Below are 25,975 nucleotides of genomic sequence, written 5' to 3'. Positions count from 1 at the left end.
CTAGAACTTTGCTATCCAATAAAGTAGCCCCTAGTTGCATGTAGCTCTTTTTTTTTTTAATTAATTAATTAATTTTTTTTTTGGCTGCGTTGGGTCTTTGTTGCTACACGTGGGCTTTCTCTAGTTGTGGCAAGAGGGGGCTACTCTTCGTTGCGGCGTGCAGGCTTCTCACTGCAGTGGCTTCTCTTGCTGCGGAGCATGGGCTCTAGGCACATGGGCTTCAGTAGTTGTGGCTCACGGGCTCAGTAGTTGTGGCTCGCGGGCTCTAGAGCACAAGCTCAGTAGTTGTGACGCCTGGGTTTAGTTGCTCTGTGGCATGTGGGATCTTCCCGGACCTGGGCTCGAACCCATGTCCCCTGCATCGGCAGGCAGATTCTCAACCACTGTGCCACCAGGGAAGCCCAGCTCTTTTAAATTTAATTAAAATGAACAAAATTTAAAAATTGGTTCCTCAGTAGCACTAGCCACATTTCAAGTACACAACAGCCACATGCAGCTTGAGACTAATGTATTGGATAACGTAGATACGGAACATCTCCATCCTCTCAGCAAGTTCTGCTGGACAGGCTGCACTGTTCTTGAACAAGGATTCTCAGCCCAGGAGAATCACTTGGAGGGCTGATTGAAACAGACTCTGGGCCCCGCCTTCTGAGTTTCTGATCAGAAGTCTGGGGAACTAGCCGAGAATTTGCATCTCCCTCAAGTTCCCTGGTGATATTGATGCTGCTGGGTGTCCTGGAGGAACCCTTTCTTAGATTCCCACTGAATTACTCTGGTACTAATTTAATGGTCTCTTAGGTCTCATTTCAAAGCTGCAACTGGTATGACAAATCTGACCACAAATTGTTCTTCTTTGCTCTGTCCTACTTTCCTGATGTTTTATTTTAATCTCTCACTGATACTGTTTCTTTGTCTCTTTGCTGACTGCTCTCATCTAATTAAGAGGGCCCGGGGCTTCCCTGGAGGCGCACTGTTAAGAATCCGCCTGCCAATGCAGGGGACACAGGTTCAAGCCCTGGTCCGGGAAGATCCCATGTGCCGCGGAGCAACTAAGCCTGTGTGCCACAACTACTGAGCCTGTGCTCTAGAGCCTGTGAGCCACAGCTACTGAGCCCACGTGCTACAACTACTGAAGCCCGTGTGCCTAGAGCCCATGCTCCGCAACGAGAAGCCACCACAGTGAGAAGCCCGCGTGCCACAACGAAGAGTAGCCCCCGCTCGCCGCAACCAGAGAAAAGCCCACACTCAGCAACAAAGACCCAACAAAGCCAAAAAATTAATTAATTAATTTAAAAAAGAGGGCCCATCTCCAACCACGTGTTCACTTTCTTTGGGAATTTTTGCTCTCACGTTGTTCAGGCCACCTCAGATGTATGGATGGGTGACTCAAATAAACACCGCCTTATTTCTAAGGCCCTATCTTCAGGTTTATGTGATAACAACTGGATCTGGATGCCCTACTCCTTTTGAACACTCTGGTGTTAGAAACAAAGCTTCTGTGTCTCTACCCTCTCTGGCCAATGAGCTGACACTTCTCAGATCTCTGATCATTGTTGCCATGCATTTCTTTTTCCTTAAGTGATGTTAAGATGCTTGCATGAAAAGCTCCACAGAAATGTCAAGTGTTATGTGTACCTGCTTATTAAATATTCATGCAGTTGGAGAAGTCACCACTGCAGTGTGCTGAGTAATTTCGTTAATGCCTTTCCTCCTAGTGACCCACTGTTTTATAGACTTAATCTGCTTAATCCTTTCCATGAGGTATAGTAGGGGTCATGCACGAATATGCCCATTTTCAAATGAGAAATTAAGGTGTAGAAAAGTTTCAAAGAGAGACCAGAGGCACAGAGCTGGTGATGGTTCTGCCTGGGATCTGCAGCTCACGTGCGTGACTCCCATGCTAAGCCCCCAATTCCCTGCAAAGCCCCCAACTCTCTTGCATAAGCCCGCAACTTGCATACAAAGCTCCAACTATTAGCGAACACTAAGCTTCGGGGTTTTAAACATAGAAAGAAATTGCTAAATGGGATTCACCGTGTACTTCGCATAATGCATGTCTGTGACACTTCATAGTAATGAGATAATTACCATGGGTACAGTGTTAGAGTATACATATTCTGATAAGTTACAGCTGTAAGAACTCAACAATGGCCATTAATCATTCCGTGTTCATTCTTTACGAGTCTCCGACTAAATGGTAAGCTTCAGAATTCCAACAAAGCTAAGATGAATTTTATAGTCATCATTTCTGCCATTTAGATGAGGAGTTTATGAATACAGTCGACTCTCCCTAATTTAAACTAATTTGGGCAAACTGTTGCCCAAATTGAGAAGAACTGAAGTATAGTAGTAAATATATACTACCTGTGATATATTTAAAAGTAACAGCTGCAATTCAAACTAGACCATCAAACTGTTAGTAAACAAGTATCCTCGGGAATTACTTTAATTAATATATGAAAAGGAATCATAATACCTGTATCCATCGTTTATTTAAATTTGAGTCTCCTGAGTCCTTGAGTCCATGAAACCCATTTCTGTCTTAAGTAGCTTAAGCATTCCCCTTATAATCTTTATTATACCTATTCTTTTATATAGTGAGCTCTTTTTTTTTACATAAGGATAAATATCAGGTTGGCCCTTAGCCAAGTTACAGCTAAAGGCAAAGTTAGCAGGAATTGAATTAGGTTTTACTACACAATGTATTTAGAAACGGCGATAGTCACAAACTTTTTCATTCTTTCAAATCTAGGAATTAGTTACATATTTTAGAAAAGAACCACAAGGTTAAAAAGAAACCTAAAATGTCAGTTGGCTCATCTTCCAACTATATCCAAATTGACCTAGAAAGATTAAAATTCTAGGCTGTTAGATCTATAGGGGATTTTTAGAGAGTATTTTGTCCAGGAGAGAATGGAGGTGGAGAATAGTCACCTGATTTCCACAGAACACACAGCTTGGTCATGAGAGAAGTGATTCTAGGACCCAGGGCCCGTGACTCTAAGCCTATGATTAGACCCACACCCATCTGCATCTTCTAGGTGAAATACACGATGATCCATGCCCAGAAAATGTGGACAGCTTCTCCCTGTAACCTGGTGCAGTAACCAGTTACCCACTGACTCTTCATGTAATTTAAGATCATTTATTCAAAAATCACTCATGGTGGAAATGAAGAAGCAGCTTTGCATTATCCTGTAAATTAGCAAAGTTAACCAAGTTTTGGTCACCAGAATGGAAACATCACTGTTGTCTATGTCCGGACAAACGACCGAGCACAACAGGAGCATTTCCTGAAAGTATCCAATAGATACTTAGGAGCAAAAGGAAGATGGCAGCAGGCTCTGAATTTCTTTAAAAGCAAGGATCCTCTGCATCTTTCCTGTTCCTGCACCCAGCTCAGTACCTGATACCAAGCAGACCATCATAAAGTGAGAAATTCTTTTAAATGAACCATGTGATTTACACCCTTGGGTTTCTGGTTTTTTAAAAGATCTCTGATTTAATATTTAGTGTAATTTTTGTTTCTAATTTACGAAAGCCAGGAAACATTTGCAGAAGGGTGTAATGGATTCTTGCTCTCTGACTTAAAATGAGGCTCTTAGTTACTCAGTAACTACCTGCCAAATACAGCTGCACTTCTGAGTTCACAGTGCCTTCCAGGGTGATTCTGAAAGTGAGTCACTGATTTGAATCCAGAGTCTAAATAGAGCTGGAGCAAGCCTTGGCGATCTGGTAGTCCAGCCCTCTCCTTTTACAATTGAGGAAACGGAGGTCCAGAGAGGTTAAGGCACTGCTGCCGGATCACATAATTAAGTTTGTTTAATTGCCGTGCTTCAGTGAGAGCTGGAAAACACCACATGCATAGTTTTGCTTTTCAACTTCCTGACGTTTTCGGTTGTGTGCACTCAGGGTATTTTTAAATACTGATAAGCATGTGAATGCAAACCTCATTTAGTTAAATCTGGCAGTGTGGGCAGTCTTCAGTGAAATCTATTACACTGCCTTCCTTGATGCCTTTATTATGTTCAGCTCTTTTTGATTTGTGGTGTTCGATTGGACAAGAGGTAACAAAATATTCATTGAAGTAAAAAAATCCTCCTTTCTGCTTTTTTACATTCACATAACTTCAAAATATCCCCAAAGTCATCATTTGTTGTTACCAAAAAAATTTACTTCAGAACTGAGACCGAGGTGAAAAAAAATCTGTCCCAGGGGACTTTAGAGAGCCATAACCATGCAAAAGTAGGTGGTTACAGAAAATATTATGCAAACTTAACTGTAGCGTTATGATGGAAACCGCATAAATAATATCTGGATGGCTAGGTAAGAAAGATAAAACCACTGAAATACATACTTGTGACTCTACACTGTTGCAGTACATTTACAGTGCACCACAATTTGAACAGAAAGTTGACAAACTCTGAATCTGTTACAGGCAAAGTGATTTATTGCACGGGGCATCGGGCTGGAGCAGGAAATTGTATCATTCCTTGTGCTTTCTGAGTTAGGTTGTAGCCCTAGTCTCTCGGTGCCTCGGTTTTCCCTCTGTGTCTCTCTGAGGTCACATGAATTATCAGTGTAAAGTAACATTTACTAAACTTAAGGGAACAACTGGTCATTTTTCAGAGCCTTCTAAATCATGACGGGCTACTTCTGAGGCTTTGCTTGGAGTCATCTCTGACTACACTTCTTTGCTAATAGTTCAGGGGCAGATATGAAGTGTCTTTTGAATTCGGGTTTGAAATTGGGAGACAAACACTTTTTTTAAAAATATGCTGTTAAGCTCTGTACCAAATAGCATTTGTTGAGCTACTTGCTTCAAGACCAAGTGTGTGCTGTATTCATTTATAAGTTAAGGATGACTTTAGGGACTTCCCTGGTGGCGCAGTGGTTAAGAATCTGCCTGCCAGTGCAGGGGACATAGGTTCGAGCCCTGGTCCGGGAAGATCCCACATGCCGCGGAGCAACTAAGCCCGTGTGCCACAACTACTGAGCCTGCGCTCTAGAGCCCGCGAGCCACAACTACTGTAGCCTGCACACCTAGAGCCTGTGCTCAGCAACAAGAGAAGCCACCGCAGTGAGAAGCCCGCGCACTGCAACAAAGAGTAGCCCCCGCTCGCCGCAACTAGAGAAAGCTGGCGTGCAGCAACAAAGACCCAACGTAGCCAAAAATAAATAAATAAAATAAGTAAATTTTTTTTTTTAAAAAGGATGACTTTAGCCATTGGCTTAATCAGCCATGCAGGGAATGATGTTGGATCATGTTATAGGCTGAAATAGTGTCTTCTCCCAAAATTCATATGTTGAAGCCCTCAGAATGGGACTGTATCTGGAGATAGGACCTTTTAAGAGGTGATGAAGTTAAAATGAGGCTGTTAGGGTAGGCCTTCATCCAATCTGACTGGTGTCCTTCTGAGAAGAGAAAATTTGGACACAGAAAAGGACATCAGGGATGCACACCCACAGGAGGAAAGGCCATGTGAGGACACAGTGAGAAGGTGGCTGTCTGCAAGCCCAGGAGAGAGGCCTCAGGAGAAACCCAACTCGCCAACTCCTTGATCTTGGACCTCCACCTCCAGAACTGTGAGAAAATAACATTTCTGTTGTTTAAGCCTCCCAGTCTGTGGTATTTTGTTATGACAGCCCTAGCAAACTAATACAGGTCACTTCAAATGCCTTACCTTTTGCAACCAGTGTCTCTCACTGTGAAATCAGAAGTTAGCATTGCAAGTGACCCCTTTTCCTCCAGTGTCTCTCAGAGCGTCTGGATAAAGTCCAAACTTCTTAACATGGCAGACAAGCCCTCCATGATCTGTATAGCTCTCCCTTCTCCAGCCTCCCCCTTGCACTCTGGCTCAAGCCAGACGCTACCACTTGAGTTTCACTTAGAGGCCATGCTTTCTTCTCCTCACTCTGAATCCTCCACGTCTCAGCTTACATACCAGTCCCCCCAGGAAGCCTTACCTCATCTGGACTGAGTAACACGCCCTTCTTTTGGGCTTCCACAGCACAGGCATCTATGTCCAATTATCTTGTCCTTGTTCATCCGCTTCTTTCCCCTCCACTCTGAAGGCTCCTGAGGTCAGAGACTGAATCTTGTTCACTCTCGAGACCCTAGTGCCTGATCTAGAACTTGGCACACAGTAGGTGTTCCGTTAGTGGAATCACAGCGTGAACACATCCGTGCAAGATTTTCCTTTAAAATAGTTATGGAGTGCTTAACCTGTGTAAGATACTGAGAAGACAGAGATACGTCTAAATCAGATTATTAGTTGGGCTTGCCATAACAAAGTAGCACACAGGCTAGGTGGCTGAAACTTCAGGAATGCATTTCTTTACAGGTCGGAGAATAGAAGTCCAAGATCAAGGTGTCGGCAGGGTTGGTTTCTTCTGAGAACTCTCTCTTTGGCGTGTCCATGGCCGTCTTCTCCCTGTATCTTCACATGGTCTTCTTTCTGTGGGTATCTGTGTCCTAATTTCCTCTTTTTATAAGGACACCCATCAGACTGGATGAGGGCCCCCCATAGGACCTCATTAAAGATCCTATCTCCAGACGCCCTCATGTTCTGAGCTGTTGGGGGTCAGAGCTTTAACATACAGATTTGGGGAGGACACAGTTCACGTTCATCGTGAGCACTGGCTTCACAGATTTTTACCACCTTGGGGTACCTCTGGGGTGAATGTGGACTGTTACGTTGCCATCTGCCTGGGAAGGTTATTTGCTAGAAAGGTTGGGTAATAGGTGTATATTTTTGTCAAGAAAGGGGCATTTTGGAATTGACTGTTGTTTCTGGGGCTTGGACTAGGCTATTATTTTGGGAGTTCCACACCCCCAAGAATAAACTCCTGGAGGACGAAAGTTGAGAATGTGGTGGTGATGGCCAACATTACCAAACTCACTGGAAATTCCCATTCTGAAACCGCTAGTACGTGGTTAACCCCAGGAAATTCAGTGGTCACGTGTCCAGTTCCTACCCAAGAGATGAAAACATCAGATGCAAAGGTTTTTCTCTGAGCTTCTCTGCTCGTCGACTTTCAGGACTGGGAGAACTCTGTGGACCATAAGAATCTGGTCTTCTAGCTTCAGATTGGACATAGGAGATCTAGGCTTCCACTCTTTAAAGGGCAGAGAAAGGGTCCACCCGGGCTCAGCCTCGGTCACTCCCTGTGCATAACTGAAATCACTGGCCATAGTCAGGCTGTGGGGAAGAGGTTGTGTAAGTGACTTTGACTGTTGCTATAACAACAGTACCTCCGTCTAATTTCTTTTGAAAGATGAATTTCAGCTGGTGGGATGAAGCCAAGCAGCTTCTCCCCACAGATGAAAGCTCGGCCGACAGTCTTAGGAGCCCAGCTGTTTATGGGTTGAGTGCGTGGTGCCCTGCCTGCCTCTGCCCACTGGAACATTCTCAGAGCCAGTTAAATCATACCCGTGTTTGCCTGAATGTGAGAAAGCGCCTCTCTACACGTGGGCCTCGTCACCCACGGAGGATTCATCCTAGAGACAAAAATCCTCTCCTCCAGCCTTGTTTTCTATTTGTGAACAAAGTTACTCCAAAGATGTAAATAACGGCGATCCCTTTGCCGGCAAATGAAGGCAAGTCCCTTAGCTTTCAGCTTTGGGGTAAAAACCTGCTAAGAAATGGAGGTGTGGGAGTCAGATGCCATCCAGAAATAAGAAAAATGTCCTGTTTGCTCATTAAGATGGCGTGTGTGTGTGTGCGTGCATGTGTCTGCGCCTGCATGTGTTTGCGCCTGTGTGAAAGGGAGAGAGAGATGGAGAATTCTCTTCCAGGAGGGTAGCTCTTACCTTTGCTTTCTGTGAACTTCAACTGCCCGAGGAAGCACAGCGCCTGCCTCTTTGAGGGAAACAAGAGGCTTTTTATAGACTAGGAGATCTTATTTCGATACTTTTGTTTCCAAAGGGAGATAGCAAGTGCTGGGATTTTATTCAACAGCTGTGTCAGGACGAGGCACAGTGGGCTATTTGCGTCCCTTGAACTGGTGTGGGACTTCAGTGCCATGGAGGCACTCCTGGAAAGGGCTAAAAACAAAAAGGAGAATTTCTCGTTGAAAAAGAAGGGACATGTTGAGTAAACACTGAAATAAAAATATTCTTGATTCCTACCCAAGGGAGAGAAAAGTACTCGGCCTTCCTGAAGTATTTCTCCTCCCGCCTCCCTCCTCCCAGAAAATAAACAGATTGAAACCTCATGCTTCGTCCCAATATGCCTGTTCTTTGGTCTGAGCTGTCGGTGTAAGTCTCCAGCTGTGAAGGATGTAGATGAGATCTGATCTTTTCATTTGCCCTCTTCCTCCCTATGGTTTTCCCTTCTTCTTCCCTGACCTCCTTCGCTGTCATTTCTTTACAGCTCTAAATAAAATGCCATTAGGAATTTCAGATTGTAATACAAGGTCACGCATACAGGCGTGTTTGAGTAGATAAAGTATGCGTGACTTCTAGTAGGAGATATTCCTAAGGAAATTGTTTCTTGTCCTTAAAAATAAATGTAGTGTAATGTGTGTGCGCGCGCGTGTGCGTGTGTTTATGTATCTGAAAAGACAGAGCAGTTCAGTGTCAGATTGTTGTATTCTGATAGCGACTGGCAACTGCAGATCTCAGCGGAGTTTTTCCTACAGAAAGCTACTGAATAAAGGAAGCTGCCACCGGGATGCACACATCTGCTCCCTCCTGAAGTTTTCAGCTATCATCACTTCTCAAACACATGCTAAATTTACAGAGTAACATCCTTCTTTGTAGAGGAACACAACACTTTTCTGTGAATCGGGCAGCTCTGACTCAAAAACATGAACACATCCTCCTAAGGGCCGTCACGACACAGGTGTCTAAAACACTTTCCCAGAATTTCTAAGCAAGGTTTGCTCGTGTTTGATCAGAACAGGAGTCATCAGATGCAGAATAGCACAGTAGGTGAGAACGCAGATTTGAGAGGTAGATGGAACCAAGTAAGCCTCTGCTGTGTGTCCTGGGACAAATGACCATCCTCTCTGAGCCCATTCCTCATTCGTCATAGGGGTATTGTGAGGATTAACCAAGGTAATACAGGTAAAGCCTTTAGCGTGATGTCTGGTACTTTAGAAGTTCTCAGCCAATTACAATATTAAATGCCAATCTTGAAATATTTAGTAAGCAGTGAACCAAAGTCTCTAATAAAAACTTCGAAGTTTAGAGCTTTCTACTGATAACTATGTGCGGAGATTTGAAAGTCATATAACCTTGGCATTTGCAGAGATAACAGTCTCGGTTTTAATGAGTAGCTAATAAATTCATTGAAACACCAGTTTGGACTACATGTATGGAGCACGTGAAAAACCGCATTAGTTCAGATATAAAAAGTACACAGAATTCATGTGACTTGTGATGAACATATACTTTATTCATTCAACTGAGAGAAAGCCAAGAGCCTCTATGAACATTCATGTATTTGGAAATATGGAGATTTGAGGAGATCTTGGGACTTAGTGTTTCTCAGTGTCAAGGACCTTCATTGCCACTGCTCCTGTTGTTTTATGATCCATTCTCAATGTGTTGTTGTGGATAAAGTTGGTTCAATTTAGGCATAACTGAAGGATAAAAGCGTCCCTAAAAATTCAGCCACGCACAAAAGATTTAAAATGCTTTTAAAGAGTCTCTTATCTTGGCAGCTCGCAGCTGGAATTGGGTGGGCATCCATGTTCCAAACACTGAAAAGAGGTATGCCCACTCTTGTGTGTACATACCTAAAACTGCTTAGGAACAGAGTTTTAAATCTGGCTCATAGCAAAAAGGAAAACGATCATGGTCATTTATAAAAATAAACTCAAGGTCCTGTTCCCCTTGGGCTGGGGTTTCAGCAGTACCCCAGCATTCCCTTGGGCCTCTGTAGTTGAGGTTTCAGATGCTTTCCAGGAGGGCAAGGCCCCTTCTGCGATGATCCTTTTCTTCCTGGAGCATTTCAGAAGAGAGTTTTGTTGTTGTTGTTTTTTGTTTGTTTTGTTTTGTTTTGGCCCTGCCGCGAGGCTTGTGGTATCTTAGTTCCCTGACCAGGGATTGAACCTGGGGACACGGCTGTGAAAGCGCTGAGTCCTAACCACTGGACAACCAGGGAAGTCCCAAGAACAGAGGTTTTTAACTGACATCCGCTCCGGAGACCCGTCATTTCCTACTGACTAGGTCCAGAGAATCTGTATCTATCCTGGGATGGTCACAAGCAGAGGTTTTAAACTCTTGGCTCTCAGGGAAATTGTGTGTGTGTGTGTGTGTGTGTGTGTGTGTGTGTGTGTGTGTGTATTTAAATTCATATGACTTTTATTATGTAATAAAGTTGTTTTCTCTCTAAAATGATCTTAGGAGTATATAAGGCTGACAAGGTGTATTTCAGGATTTGTGATAAGAGATCTCTTTTTTGTGTGTGTTGTTCTACCCTTCATGTAGATCCCCTTTAAACAAACATACTCAACTTCTGTCAATATATAGCTGACATGTGTTCACTTTCTGATGTGGTCTCTGTTTTGGGGAATGAATCCATTCCTTTGCACCTGGCACACAGGCATACAGCACACCCTCAGTTCATGAGGAATGAAAAGATAAAAAATAAACGTTTTCATGCAAAGTCTTGTAGAAATCCAGCGAGCTCCTGCAGTATTCAAGATCCTCTGCGCTTTGAAATATCTCCGTCTAGAGCTTTGTTTCTTAGTCCTGTTGATGAGCTGTCCCAGCGTATCACCAATCAACTCAGGAACATTTGATATTGACGTTGGGTTTGTGTGGGTGTATATTTTTTTAATCAAACAAACAACTTCAGAATTTCAGGACTCCGACAGAATTGTTCTTCTAGATCAGAACTTCTAAAAACTGGGGATGCTAGACCAACTACCTTAGAGAAATCAGAGGTTTTTATTATATTTCTTTAGATGCCTGTGCTGCCAGCGTGTGTCCCAATCTGGGCCCTACCTTGGGCAACTAAATCAAACTGAGAAAGTAGCACCAAGAAACCTGCATTTTTAACAGCCTCTCAAGTCACTTTAAAGTCGGATAATCACTGGTCTAGAAGATTGAACCTCTAAATAAACCTCCAAAGATCCTTTATAAGAACACTTAAATCTAGAAGACACTTCGGGAACTGTTTCGCACACTATTCATATTCTACTAATTAAAATATCTAACACATGAGTATTCTGGGTCACTCATCAAATGCATTAAATAAGCAAATCAAATTTATCTGTGTGGAGGAGGGGCTTCCGGGAAGATGGCGGAGGAGTAGGACGCGGAGATCGCCTTCCTCCCCACAGATACACCAGAAATACATCTACACGTGAAGCAACTCCTGCAGAGCACCCACTGAACGCTGGCAGAAGACCTCAGACCTCCCAAAAGGCAAGAAACCCCCCACATACCTGGGTAGGGCAAAAGAAAAAAGAATAAACAGAGACAAAAGGATAGGGACGGGACCGGCTCTAGTGGGAGGGAGCTGGGAAGGAGGAAAGGTTTCAACACGCTAGGAAGCCCCTTCGTGGGCGGAGACTGCAGGTGGCGGAGGGGGAAGCTTCGGAGCCGCGGAGGAGAGCACAGCAACAGGGGTGCGGAGGGCAAAGCGGGGAGACTCCCGCACAGAGGTTCAGAGCCGACCGACACTCACCAGGCCGACAGGCTTGTCTGCTCACCCGCCGGGGCGGGCGGGGCTGGGAGCTGAGGCTCGGGCTTCGGTCGGAGCGCCGGGAGAGGACTGGGGTTGGCGGCGTGAACACTGCAGGGGGTTAGTGCGCCACGGCTAGCCGGGAGGAAGTCCGGGGAAAAGTATGGACCTGCCGAAGAGGCAAGAGACATTTTCTTCCCTCTTTGTTTCGTGGTGCGCGAGGAGAGGGGATTAAGAGCGCCGCTTAAAGGAACTCCAGAGACGGGCGCGAGCTTCGGCTAACAGCGCTGACCCCAGAGAAGGGCATAAGACGCTAAGGCTGCTGCTGCCGCCACCAAGGGGCCTGTGTGCGAGTACAGGTCACTATCCACACCCCCCTTCCGGGGAGCCTGTGCAGCCCGCCACTGCCAGGGTCCCGGGATCCAGGGACAACTCCCCCGGGAGAAGGCACGGCGCGCCTCAGGCCGGTGCAACGTCATGGAGGCCTCTGCCGCCGCAGGCCCGCCCCGCACTCCGTGCCCCTCCCCCCCCCGCACTCCGTGCCCCTCCCCCCCGCACTCCGTGCCCCTCCCCCCCCCCCCCCGCACTCCGTGCCCCCCTACCCCGCCCCGGCTTGAGTGAGCCAGAGCCGCCAAATCAGCAGCTCCTTTAACCCCGTCCTGTCTGAGCGAAGAACAGACGCCCTCCGGCGACCTACTCGCAGAGGCAGATCCAAATCCAAACCTGAACCCTGAGGGCTGTGAGAACAAAGAAGAGAAAGGGAAATCTCTCCCAGCAGCCTCAGAAGCAGTGGATAAAAGCTCCACAAACAACTTGGTGTACCCTGCATCTGTGGAATACATGAATAGACAACGAATCATCCCAGATTAAGGAGTGTGGATGAAAGGCTCTTGGTGCTGCAGCCAGGAGTCAGTGCTGTGCCTCTGTGGAGGGAGAGCCAACTTCAGGACACTGGTCCACAAGAGACCTCCCAGCTCCACATAATATCAAACGGCGAAAATCTCCCAGAGATCTCCATCTCAACACCAGCACCCAGCTTCACTCAACGACCAGCAAGCTACAGTGCTGGACATCCTACGCCAAACAACTAGCAAGACAGGAACACAACGCCACCCGTTAGCAGAGAGGCTGCCTAAAATCGTAAGTCCACAGACACCCCAAAACACACCACCAGACGTGGACCTGCCCACCAGCAAGACAAGATCCAGCCTCATCCACCAGAACACAGGCACTAGTCCCCTCCACCAGGAAGCCTACAGAACCCACTGAACCAACCTTAGCCACTGGGGACAGACACCAAAAACAACGGGAACTACAAACCTGCAGCCTGCAAAAAAGAGACCCCAAACACAGTAAGATAAGCAAAATGAGAAGACAGAAAAACAGCAGATGAAGGAGCAAGATAAAAACCCACCAGACCTAACAAATGAAGAAGAAATAGGCAGTCTACCTGAAAAAGAATTTAGAATAATGATAGTAAAGATGATCCAAAATCTTGGAAATAGAATAGACAAAATGCAAGAAACATTTAACAAGGACCTAGAAGAACTAAAGATGAAACAAACAACGATGAACAACACAATAAATGAAATTAAAAATACTCTAGATGGGATCAATAGCAGAATAAGTGAGGCAGAAGAACGGATAAGTGACCTGGAAGATAAAATAGTGGAAATAACTACTGCAGAGCAGAATAAAGAAAAAAGAATGAAAAGAACTGAGGACAGTCTCAGACCTTTGGGACAACATTAAAAGTACCAACATTCAAATTATAGGGGTTCCAGAAGAAGAAGAGAAAAAGAAAGGGACTGAGAAAATATTTGAAGAGATTATAGTTGAAAACTTCCCTAATATGGGAAAGGAAATAGTTAATCAAGTCCAGGAAGCACAGAGAGTCCCATACAGGATAAATCCAAGTAGAAACACGCCAAGACACATATTAATCAAACTGTCAAAAATTAAATACAAAGAAAACATATTAAAAGCAGCAAGGGAAAAAAAACAAATAACACACAAGGGAACCCCCATAAGGTTAACAGCTGATCTTTCAGCAGAAACTCTGCAAGCCAGAAGGGAGTGGCAGGACATATTTAAAGTGATGAAGGAGAAAATCCTACAACCAAGATTACTCTACCCAGCAAGGATCTCATTCAGATTTGATGGAGAAATTAAAACTTTTCCAGATAAGCAAAAGCTGAGAGAGTTCAGCACCACCAAACCAGCTCTACAACAACTGCTAAAGGAACTTCTCTAGGCAAGAAACACAAGAGAAGGAAAAGACCTACAATAACGAACCCAAAGCAATTAAGAAAATGGGAATAGGAACATACATATCGATAATTATCTTAAATGTAAATGGACTAAATGCTCCCACCAAAAGACACAGATTGGCTGAATGGATACAAAAACAAGACCCATATATTTGCTGTCTACAAGAGACCCACTTCAGACCTAGGGACACATACAGACTGAAAGTAAGGGGATGGAATATTTCATGCAAATGGAAACCAAAAGAAAGCTGGAGTGGCAATTCTCATATCAGATAAAATAGAGTTTAAAATAAAGACTATTAGAAGAGACAAAGAAGGACACTACATAATGATCAAGGGATCGATCCAAGAAGAAGATATAACAATTGTAAATATTTATGCACACAACATAGGAGCACCTCAGTACATAAGGCAAATACTAACAGCCATACAAGGGGAAATCGACCGTAACACATTCATAGTAGGGGACTTTAACACCCCACTTTCACCAATGGACAGATGATCCAAAATGAAAATAAATAAGGAAACACAAGCTTTAAATGATACATTAAACAAGATGGACTTAATTGATATTTGTAGGACATTCCATCCAAAAACAACAGAATACACATTTTTCTCAAGTGCTCATGGAACATTCTCTAGGATAGATCATATCTTGGGTCACAAATCAAGCCTTGGTAAATTTAAGAAAATTGAAATTGTATCAAATATCTTTTCCGACCACAGCGCTATGAGACTAGATATCAGTTACAGGAAAAGATCTGTAAAAAATACAAACACATGGAGGCTAAACAATACACTACTTAATAACGAAGTGATCACTGAAAAAATCAGAGAGGAAATCAAAAAATACCTAGAAACAAATGACAATGGAGACACGACGACCCAAAATCTATGGGATGCAGCAAAAGCAGTTCTAAGAGGAAGTTTATAGCAATACAATCCTACCTTAAGAAACAGGAAACATCTCGAATAAACAACCTAACCTTGCACCTAAAGCAATTAGAGAAAGAAGAACAAAAAGAACCCAAAGTTAGCAGAAGGAAAGAAATCGTAAAGATCAGATCAGAAATAAATGAAAAAGAAATGAAGGAAATGATAGCAAAGATCAATAAAACTAAAAGCTGATTCTTTGAGAAGATAAACAAAATTGATAAACCATTAGCCAGACTCATCAAGAAAAAAAGGGAGAAGACTCAATTCAATAGAATTAGAAATGAAAAAGGAGAAGTAACAACTGACACTGCAGAAATACAAAAGATCATGAGAGATTACTACAAGCCACTCTGTGCCACTAAAATGGACAACCTGGAAGAAATGGACAAATTCTTAGAAATGCACAACCTGCCAAGACTGAATGAGGAAGAAATAGAAAATATGAACAGACCAATCACAAGCACTGAAATTGAAACTGTGATTAAAAATCTTCCAACAAAGAAAAGCCCAGGACCAGATGGCTTCACAGGCGAATTCTATCAAACATTTAGAGAAGAGCTAACACCTATCCTTCTCAAACTCTTCCAAAATATAGCAGAGGGAGGAACACTCCCAAACTGATTCTATGAGGCCACCATCACCCTGATACCAAAACCAGACAAGGATGTCACAAAGAAAGAAAACTACAGGCCAATATCACTGATGAACATAGATGCAAAAATCCTCAACAAAATACTAGCAAACAGAATCCAACAGCACATTAAACGGATCATACACCATGATCAAGTGGGGTTTATTCCAGGAATGCAAGGATTCTTCAATATATGCAAATCAATCAACGTGATACACCATATTAACAAATTGAAGGAGAAAAACCATATGATCATCTCAATAGATGCAGAGAAAGCTTTCAACAAAATTCAACACCCATTTATGATAAAAACCCTCCAGAAAGTAGGCATAGAGGGAACTTTCCTCAACATAGTCAAGGCCATATATGACAAACCCACAGCCACCATCGTCCTCAATGGTGAAAAACTGAAAGCATTTCCACTAAGATCAGGAACAAGGCAAGGTTGCCCACTCACCACTCTTATTCAACATAATTTTGGAAGTTTTAGCCACAGCAGTCAGAGAAGAAAAGGAAGTAAAAGGAATCCAAATCGGAAAAGAAGAAGTAAAGCTGTTACTGTTTGCAGATGACATGATACTATACATAGAGAATCCTAAAGATGCTACCAGAAAACTACTAGAGCTAATCAATGAATTTGGTAAAGTAGCAGGATACAAAATTAATGCACAGAAATCTCTGGCATTCCTATACACTAATGATGAAAAATCTGAAAATGAAATCAAGAAAACACTCCCATTTACCATTGCAACAAAAAGAATAAAATATCTAGGAATAAACCTACGTAAGGAGACAAAAGACTTGTATGCAGAAAATTATAAGACACTGATGAAAGAAATTAAAGATGATACAAATAGATAGAGAGATATACCATGTTCTTGGATTGGAAGAATCAACATTGTGAAAATGACTCTACTACCCAAAGCAATCTACAGATTCAATGCAATCCCTATCAAACTACCACTGGTATTTTTCACAGAACTAGAACAAAAAATTTCACAATTTGTATGGAAACACAAAAGACCCCGAATAGCCAAAGCAATCTTGAGAACAAAAAACGAAGCTGGAGGAATCAGGCTTCCTGACTTCAGACAAAGCTACAGTAATCAAGACAGTATGGTACTGGCACAAAAAGAGAAAGATAGATCAATGGAACAGGATAGAAAGCCCAGAGATAAACCCACACACATATGGTCACCTTATCTTTGATAAAGGAGGCAGGAATGTACAGTGGAGAAAGGACAGCCTCTTCAATAAGTGGTGCTGGGAAAACTGGACAGGTACATGTAAAAGTATGAGATTAGATCACTCCCTAACACCATACACAAAAATAAGCTCAAAATGGATTAAAAACCTAAATGTAAGGCCAGAAACTCTCAAACTCTTAGAGGAAAATATAGACAGGACACTCTATAACATAAATCACAGCAAGATCCTTTTTGACCCACCTCCTAGAGAAATGGAAATAAAAACAAAAATAAACAAATGGGACCTAATGAAAGTTCAAAGCTTTTGCACAGCAAAGGAAACCATAAACAAGGCCAAAAGACAACCCTCAGAATGGGAGAAAATATTTGCAAATGAAGCAACTGACAAAGGATTAATCTCCAAAATTTATAAGCAGCTCATGCAGCTTAATAACAAAAAAACAAACAACCCAATCCAGAAATGAGCAGAAGACCTAAATAGACATTTCTCCAAAGAAGATATACAGAGTGCCAACAAACACATGAAAGAATGCTCAACATCACTAATCATTAGAGAAATGCAAATCAAAACTACAATGAGATATCATCTCACACCAGTCAGAATGGCCATCATCAAAAAATCTACAAACAATAAATGCTGGAGAGGGTGTGGAGAAAAGGGAACCCTCTTGCACTGTTTGTAGGAATGTAAATTGATACAGCCACTGTGGAGAACAGTATGGAGGTTCCTTTAAAAACTACAAATAGAAGTACCATATGACTCAGCAATCCCACTACTGGGCATGTACCCTGAGAAAACCATAATTCAAAAAGAGTCATTTCCCAAAATGTTCATTGCAGCTCTATTTACAATAGCCCGGAGATGGAAACAACCTAAGTGTCCATCATTGGATGAATGGATAAAGAAGATGTGGCACATATATACAATGGAATATTACGCAGCCATAAAAAGGAACGAAATTGAGCTATTAGTAATGAGGTGGATAGACCTAGAGTCTGTCATACAGAGTTAGAAAGTAAGTCAGAAAGAGACAAATACCGTATGCTAACACATATATATGGAATTTAAGAAAAAAAATGTCCTGAAGAACCTAGGGGTAAGACAGGAATAAAGACACAGACCTTCTAGAGAATGGACTTGAGGATATGGGGAGGGGGAAGGGTAAGGTGTGACAAAGCAAGGGAGAGGCATGGACATATATACACTACCAAACGTAAGGTAGATAGCTAGTGGGAAGCAGCCGCATAGCACAGGGAGATCAGCTCGGTGCTTTGTGACCGCCTGGAGGGGTGGGATAGGGAGGGTGGGAGGGAAGAGATATGGGAAGATATGTATATATACAACTGATTCATTTTGTTGTAAAGCAGAAACTAACACACCATTGTAAAGCAATTATACTCCAATAAAGATGTTAAGAAAAAATTATCTGTGTCTTCATATGCTTATTATCTGCTGGTCGAATGAGAAGAAAATAACCATATGAAAATTGATATCGTTAAACCAAATCATCTTTTGGTTTGACCAGAGCAGATCAGAATGACCAGAATGTTCTCTTGGAGCCTCTAAATTAGTTATAGCATCTGCAGGCTGAGATTCCAATGGATCTTTAATTCTTGGGAAATACTTGAGTCTCTAATATTTGGTGAAGGAAGTTCACTCACACTTTTGGTTGGAGGGGGTGCTTTGGCAGGTGAAAACCAGTTGAAACCTTTGTAAGGAAATTTACAATTCAACTATGAAAACATCCAGCATTTTGAGTTCACATCCATGTCAAAACACTTGACCTTGGTAATGTTATATAAAGTCTCTGGGTTTCAGGTTCACTTTTCCTTTCCACGATGCTCTTCATATGCTCTTGAGTTGGTCTCAGCATAGGTTTCCTGGACCCTTAGAGTCCTCAAAAATCTTACGGAAGGTACAGTCTATGAGCCATCTCCAGCATTTTAAAATAACCAAAATAAATTGTACACTTATTCAATTGTCATTAAACATCATACAGGCCAACATTTTCAAATGCCTGCTTTAGGGATCTTGTTACACAAACTGAGTGTGGTTGTTTGAGAAATCTTTATAGTTTTCATTCATTCGTACAGTCTTATGAAGGAAAAGGCAAGCCGTTATGGTATGATGTGTACGAGGATGCCTTGGGAGCACATAGAGGGTCTCCAAGATTTGAAGGTGTGGGGAGGGGCTGTCAAGAGAGACTGTATAGAACGTAATGTCTAAACTGAATGGTGATGGACGAATAGAATTGGTCGGGTGAAGAAGTTGGGTGAGAGCATAACATATACAAAGACTCGGAGAGACAGAGAACAAATGCCATGCATCCCGACTATGGCAAATCATTAAGTGTAACTGAAGGTTTAGAGTTGCTTGGTGTTGGAGGGCCAGTGGAGGGGAAGAAGGTTGGAGGTGACAGCTGAGACTGGAGAGGCAAGCAGGGAGTGAGGATCAAGTTGTGGAGGGTCGGTGTGTGAGCCTTAGATGATGCTGACGACAGCAGACAGCTCCAGAGGAGCTGCAAGTGAAGAATGGGTCCACATTTTTTTTTTTTTTTTTGCGGTACGCGGGCCTCTCACCGCTGTGGCCTCTCCCGTTGCGGAGCACAGGCTCTGGACGCGCAGGCTCAGCGGCCATGGCTCATGGGCCCAGCCGCTCCGCGGCATGTGGGATCTTCCTGGACCAGGTCACGAACCCGCGTCCCCTGCATCGGCAGGCGGACTCTCGACCACTTCACCACCAGGGAAGCCCTGGGTCCACATTTTATAAAGAAAATCACAGCCACAACACAGAGAATCGGTTAGAGAAGAGGCAAGACTGGAGCAGAGAGGCTAGTCAAGAGCTGCTACAGAAATCATGAGAGCAGTGTTGATGATCTGAACCAAGGTAGTGGCATCGGGGGTGGAAAATGAGAATAAAAATCGTTAAGGATAAGAACAGATAGTCCTCAAAGTGTAACTGGTTTGGGATGGTGGGGAGAGGGTGGAATCAAGTAAGGATGAGTCCTGAAAACAGTCTGAAAGAACTTTATCACGATTAGCATGGGAGCCCAGGGCCATTGACGAAGGCATGACTGTGCTTCACCGCCCGCATGAATCAGGAGTGTGGGCCATGCAGTCACACCTGAGTCTGAATTTGAATCCAGGTTGAGCACCCGCCCTTCCCCCCAACCCGCAGCTCTGTAATCTGGGACACAGTGCTTAATCTCACTGTACCTAAAGTTTCTCCTCTGTAAGTGGTTCTGATAAATCCTACCCACCTTTTAGAATCATTAGGAGTAAGAGACAGGAATCTCATAGTTAGCCCCAATATCGTCTATCCTAAAATCTTCATTATGTTAATAGTAGGACCATCATTTTTCTTCCCAAGCTCCGTGATTCTCCCCAATTTCATTCAAAGTCTGGGACAAGTCAATGAGAGTTTTGTTGTTTTTTTTTTTTTTTTAACTTACTAGCACTAGAGTCTAAAGGAAGAAAGAATATCTTCATCATGGACACACTGGCCCAGGGGCCCCGTTAGAATCTGCTGGGAATGTCCGCAGAGGCCTAGCTATCTTAGCCATGTGCCTCCTCGTTCTGGGTGCCATCCACCCTCCCCATTCCACCTCCTCCGAAACACTGCCCTTTTCTCTGTTGAACCATCAGACCAGCACATGACCCGCCCCAAAGATCTGCTATGAGGATAATATACGATCCTATGTAAAAGTGCTTTAGAACCCCAAAGGCACAGCTGTTCTTATTACTACTGGTCTGGGTGTCATATCACCACTCCCAAACCCATTCTGTATCTCCCTGCCTCTAAGTCTCTCTCTCTATCTCTCTCTCTCTGTCTCTCTCTCTCACACACACACACACACACATACACACACAGTTTGACAGAAACACAAGCCATCAAGCCACACTATAGGCGAGAGACTCGTGCTGGAGCCACTGTGGAGGAGGAATGGTTTCCCTTAGAGTAACTGGCACATGAGAGCGGCCCCCATTGTACTAGGCAGGGGATGGACAGCAACTTCAGCTCCTGGCACCACAGCCTCCCTTAATGGGAGAAGACATGTGTATGTAATAATACAAGAATACCGGCACAAGGAAGCTGAAGTTCGGTCAAGAGTTCCTGTGATCCTTCCACAAGAGCACAGATTGTACTAAGGAGGCTTCCAGCTTTGGGAGGCAGAAGGGCCAGGGACTTCCTGAGATAAGGCTCTTCGGGATGAGACCCTGACCTGAATCCTTGCGGGGATGGGGCGTCCCCAGGACATTGCCCCGTTCTCATGCTTACTGAGCACAGTGCTTGCAAGTTCCTCAGCCCGCAGGTCCTATCTCCTCCTGCCCACTCTCCGTCTATCTCCCAAGAGAGAATCAGGAGAGAGTTAGACTAGCAAAGGATGATGAGACACAGGAGGGATGCTTAGATGGCTCTGCTATTTTGGATACAACTAAAAACTATAACATGGTTTCAGTGTATCTTCCATGATGTCTTTCTTATATTTCCAACGCTGGTACAGGAAATATATGTCAAGATTTGGGTTAAAGGGGCCAGCAATGGCCCTGAAGGAAAAGGAAATACGCAGTAGCTCCATTCAGGTTGCATCCTGGAAATGTATTTGATTTGAACCTCAACCATCCAGTGCTGTTCCACAATCTAGGACACAAATACATTAGCACTTGGACTCAGGCTTGAATTGCAAATTTGATCTTTTGTTGTTCATATTTAAAAAGCTATACAAGGTGCTTGGAAAACGTTAGGCTTTTGCAGGCTAGGGAACAGAAGTATTATCATTTTACCTATTTGTATTTAGAGATCCAGAAACTAATCTATCTCAGCTGCAGTTGTGACTATTGATATCACTGCATTTTAAAAAATTTTAATTGTGTTTTTAAAATAGTAATAGCTAAGGCTTAGTGGGTGCTTACACGATACCAGACATGAAGCTAAGTGCTTTCCATATTACTTCATTTAAGTTCATCCTCACAGTAACTATAGGAGCTAGATGTTATTAACCCATTTTACAGATAAGGAGGCATCCAAAGCTTAGGAGAGTTTAAATAAGTTTTCCAGGATTCATTCATTCAACATGTATTTATTATCTACTTTGAGCTACTAGGGGCCCAGTAGTGGAGTAAAGCAGAAAAATCCCTACCTTCATGTAACTCACTTTCTAATGGAGGGTATCGTAGCTAACATTTATGAAGTACCAGATAATATTTATATGTATTAACTCTTAGGTAGGGGTTCTTGGGTTTGAAGCCAGGCTTTCTAACTCCAGGGCCAGTAGGGCTGTTTCTGTGTTACTGTTACTATTACTGTTCTGTGTTACTATTCCTTTTTTTTTTTTTTAACATCTTTATTGGAGTATAATTGCTTTACAATGGTGTGTTAGTTTCTGCTGTATAACACAGTGAATCAGCTATACATATACGTATATCCCCATATCCCCTCCCTCTTGCGTCTCCCTCCCACCCTCCCTATCCCACCCCTCTAGGTGGTCACAAAGCACCGAGCTGATCTCCCTGTGCTACTGCCCTATTCTGACTCACCCACCTAGGCCTGCTCTGCTGATAAGAGGTGAGGCTTGGTGTTCCCAGCCAGACCTGTCTGTCTCCATGGTCTCGGCCACCACTGTTTTCCAGTGGAACAAACAGAGCATTTGCCTTTATTTCTCCATCCTGCCCCGTCCATTTCATGGCCTAGAACAGAATTGTGGACCTGTAGTTTTAAAAATAAAGTCAGGTTCATTTTTAAGACAAGTGCCTGTTTTTTTAAGTTTAACATCCCTGCAGGAGGTGCCGAGGGCCCCGAGCTTTACTTCCTTTAGACCCTGAAGCTGTCATATCTGAACTTGCCACTGTGTGTTGGAGCTACATTCAAGTATCTGCCATATCTACGATCAGAACCACGGTTTCCTGGTTTGTTCAATAAATAACGTAATTTTCTAGCAGGTTCTACCTAAGATGATGGATTGAGCCAGATCTTGTTTGAAGTCAAATCCCAGTGTGTCCCAGTTGGGGCCTTGTTTTCGGAACTTCAGGAACACCTACCAAGCAACTACAGAATGCTTGGTGATTAAAAATAGAAAGTTTTAGGAGCAAGGGTTCCACTGGATTTTTACTTAAGAACCTCTTTTGTTTCCTTTTAAAATGGAATTCTCTACTTATGAGCGAAAGGCAATACAGTAGCACTTCTTAGAATCCCCCAGATTGTCTCCGGAAGGGTTTTATTCTACAGGTGGCGCCTGGGGAGCCTTCCCAGTTCCATGTGTGAGTGCGGCGTCAGAGGGGAGCCTGCCCCTCTCCCCCCTTGCTCCTGAGATACGCAACCCCTCTGGCAAGGATAGGAGAGTGCCCAAGGGGGGCTCTTCTGCCTCTTCCCTCCTTCCCCAGGTCACTCTGCCTTGTACCTTCAGCTCTGCAAAGTTACTGAAACCTCTGTCTAACCCAGTTTGCCTTCCCTTTGTCGTCATCCACCAAGCGTTTCCCCCGGGCTTTTCAAAGGAGTCCAGTTAAATGGACACAACACTCTCCAGGGTGAGAGATTCCATTACCAGGAATGTAGAAGCTCAAAGTCAAGCATTCTTTAATGTCAATGGAGTTGCCTCCTGCTCTGATCCAAGCTCACCTCCTTCAGCCCCTGTGAATTAAACAATAGAATCATTCATTTTTGCCACTCTTAACCACTGCTATGAACTTGAACTGAACACTACCTGCAGCCCCACAGACACACAGTAAGCAAGTTAGCCGTAGTCCTTCTTGGAGCTCACTAAACAGACACTTAAGCAATTGCCCCAAAGTATGGTAGAAGCTATGATGGGGAAGTAGAGGTTGCTTGGAAAAACGTATTCCAGGATTTCCAACCCAGTGCAGGTGGGTCAAAGGAGGTACCTATTGTAGTTGGGATGAAGGGATGTGAGAGAAGATTTCCTAGAGGAAGTGAAGTCTAAGCTACAACCTGGAAGATGAGTAGCTATTACCAAGGGAAGGGGAGAAGTATGTTCCAAGAAAAGAAAACAACATGTACTGTGCCTTGGAAGCAGAAGGAAGCTTAAGACCAAACAATGAAGAATCCCAGCACTTAGGAGAGTGAAAGAAGAATACATAAGAGACTGAGAAAGCACAGATGGAAAGAACGAAGGAAATCCAGAAAAGTGTGGTATCGTGGAAACCCATGGAAGCACACTTTTAGAACAGAGCAGGCTACTGTGTCACAAAGTGCTGGGAGGTCAAGTAAAATAAGAACCAAAACGAAGTTTCTGGTTATGTTAACCATTAATCTTCATTTCTGTGTTATTCAGTAAATGTGTTAAATTCCGTAATCTTAGAGGATTTTCAGTGTTCTTTAAAGTATTGTTGATTTAATTCCTTAACGTTCTCAAGTCAGATGCGACAAGAACTTAAGATAGGTTTTAGCACCTTTCTAGAGCATGACACATTTTGGTCCAAGTCTCACACGTAGCATTCATTTGAAAAATAATAATACGACGATGCTTCCCAATAGGAGAGTTATTGCCTTAACTCTTTCTTTCCTTTTGTTCTACCCTCCAGTCTTTAGTTTGCTTTCTATCTCTTAGCCGTGTGAGCGCTGCTTTTGGGCAAAACCTTTTCCCATAGAATTTGAATTGAAGCCTGGCCAATTTTGAAATTAGAAGTATAACATCTTTCTGATGTGTTCTAAACCATTTAAAAATGAGTTCGTCGCGATGCATACCACCATGCTTAATGAGTAAGTAAACCATGACTTGGAGATTTAGTCATTCTCTTTCCTGTTTCTTTTCCAGCTCCAAGAGACTGTGAAAAGGAAGTTGGAAGGAGCCCGATCACCCCTTAATGGAGACCAGCAGAATGGTGCTTGTGATGGGAGTTTTTCTCCAACTAGCAAGCGAATACGAAAGGACATTCCTACAGGGATGGAAGCCATCAACAATTTGCCCAACAATATGCCACTGTCTTCAGCTTCTCCTCTTCACCAACTTGACCTGAAGCCTTCTTTGCCCTTGCAGAACAGTGGGACTCACACTCCTGGGCTTCTGGAAGATCTGAGTAAGAATGGGAGACTCCCAGAACTTAAAATTCCTGTGAATGGTTGCAGTGACCTGGAGGACAGCTTCACCATCTTGCAGAGCAAGGACCTCAAACAAGAACCTCTAGATGACCCTACTTGCATAGACACATCAGAAACGTCTCTTTCGAATCAGAACAAGCTGTTCTCAGACATTAACCTGAATGATCAGGAGTGGCAAGAATTAATAGATGAACTGGCCAACACAGTTCCTGAAGATGACATACAGGACCTGTTCAACGAAGACTTTGAAGAGAAGAAGGAACCAGAGTTCTCACAGCCGGCCACGGAGACCCCCGTCTCCCAGGAGAGCTCCAGCGCGAAGAGTGACCCATCATCTCACTCTCCTTTTGCACACGTCTCCATGGGCTCTCCCCAGGCCCGGCCTTCTTCTTCTGGCCCTCCCTTTTCTACTGTCTCCACGGCCACCAGTTTACCTTCCGTGGCCAGCACTCCCGCAGCCCCCAACCCTGCCGGCTCCCCAGCAAACTGTGCTGTCCAGTCCCCTCAAACTCCAAACCAAGCCCACACTCCAGGCCAGGCTCCCCCTCGGCCTGGGAATGGTTATCTCCTTAATCCGGCCGCCGTGCCAGTGGCTGGTTCAGGGTCGGGGCCTGGGGCTGTGCCCGGCTCTGAGCTATCTCCGGCTGAGCAGCTCAAGCAGATGGCGGCCCAGCAACAGCAAAGGGCCAAACTCATGCAGCAGAAGCAGCAGCAACACGCAAATCAGACTGCAAGTTGGTCTCCTTTAGGGCCTCCATCCAGTCCCTACGGGGCAGCTTTCACTGCGGAAAAACCAAATAGCCCAATGATGTACCCCCAAGCCTTTAACAACCAAAATCCTATAGTGCCTCCGATGGCCAACAATCTGCAGAAGACGACCATGAATAACTACCTCCCTCAGAATCACATGAATATGATCAATCAACAGCCAAATAACCTGGGTACAAACTCCTCAAACAAACAGCACAGTATTCTTACTTACGGCAACACTAAGCCTCTGACCCATTTTAATGCAGACTTGAGTCAGAGGATGACGCCCCCGATGGCCAACCCCGGCAAAAACCCCCTGATGCCCTACATCCAGCAGCAGCCCCCGCAGCCACAGCCGCAGCTCCAGGCCCCCAGGGCACACCTGAGTGAGGACCAGAAACGCATGCTTCTCATCAAGCAGAAGGGAGTGATGAATCAGCCCATGGCTTACCCGGCGCTTCCATCCCACGGTCAGGTAAGTGTGA

The 25,975-nt window shown here is 43.9% G+C and overlaps 1 protein-coding gene across 3 annotated transcripts in view; it reads left to right on the top strand.

The window, feature by feature from the left end:
- Nucleotides 1-25,975, top strand: part of MAML3 (mastermind like transcriptional coactivator 3) — a 622,841-nt gene that overhangs the window by 416,929 nt on the left and 179,937 nt on the right. For all 3 annotated transcript variants that reach the window (XM_049708996.1, XM_033402243.2, XM_004263581.4), the window contains one exon: nucleotides 24,457-25,965. In XM_049708996.1, the coding sequence (XP_049564953.1) occupies nucleotides 24,457-25,965 (1,509 nt within the window). The remainder of the gene's footprint in view (nucleotides 1-24,456; nucleotides 25,966-25,975) is intronic.

The sequence above is a fragment of the Orcinus orca genome, chromosome 4, assembly GCF_937001465.1.
Source record: "Orcinus orca chromosome 4, mOrcOrc1.1, whole genome shotgun sequence".
NCBI lineage: Eukaryota > Metazoa > Chordata > Mammalia > Artiodactyla > Delphinidae > Orcinus > Orcinus orca.
This window is presented reverse-complemented; position numbering and strand designations above follow the sequence as displayed.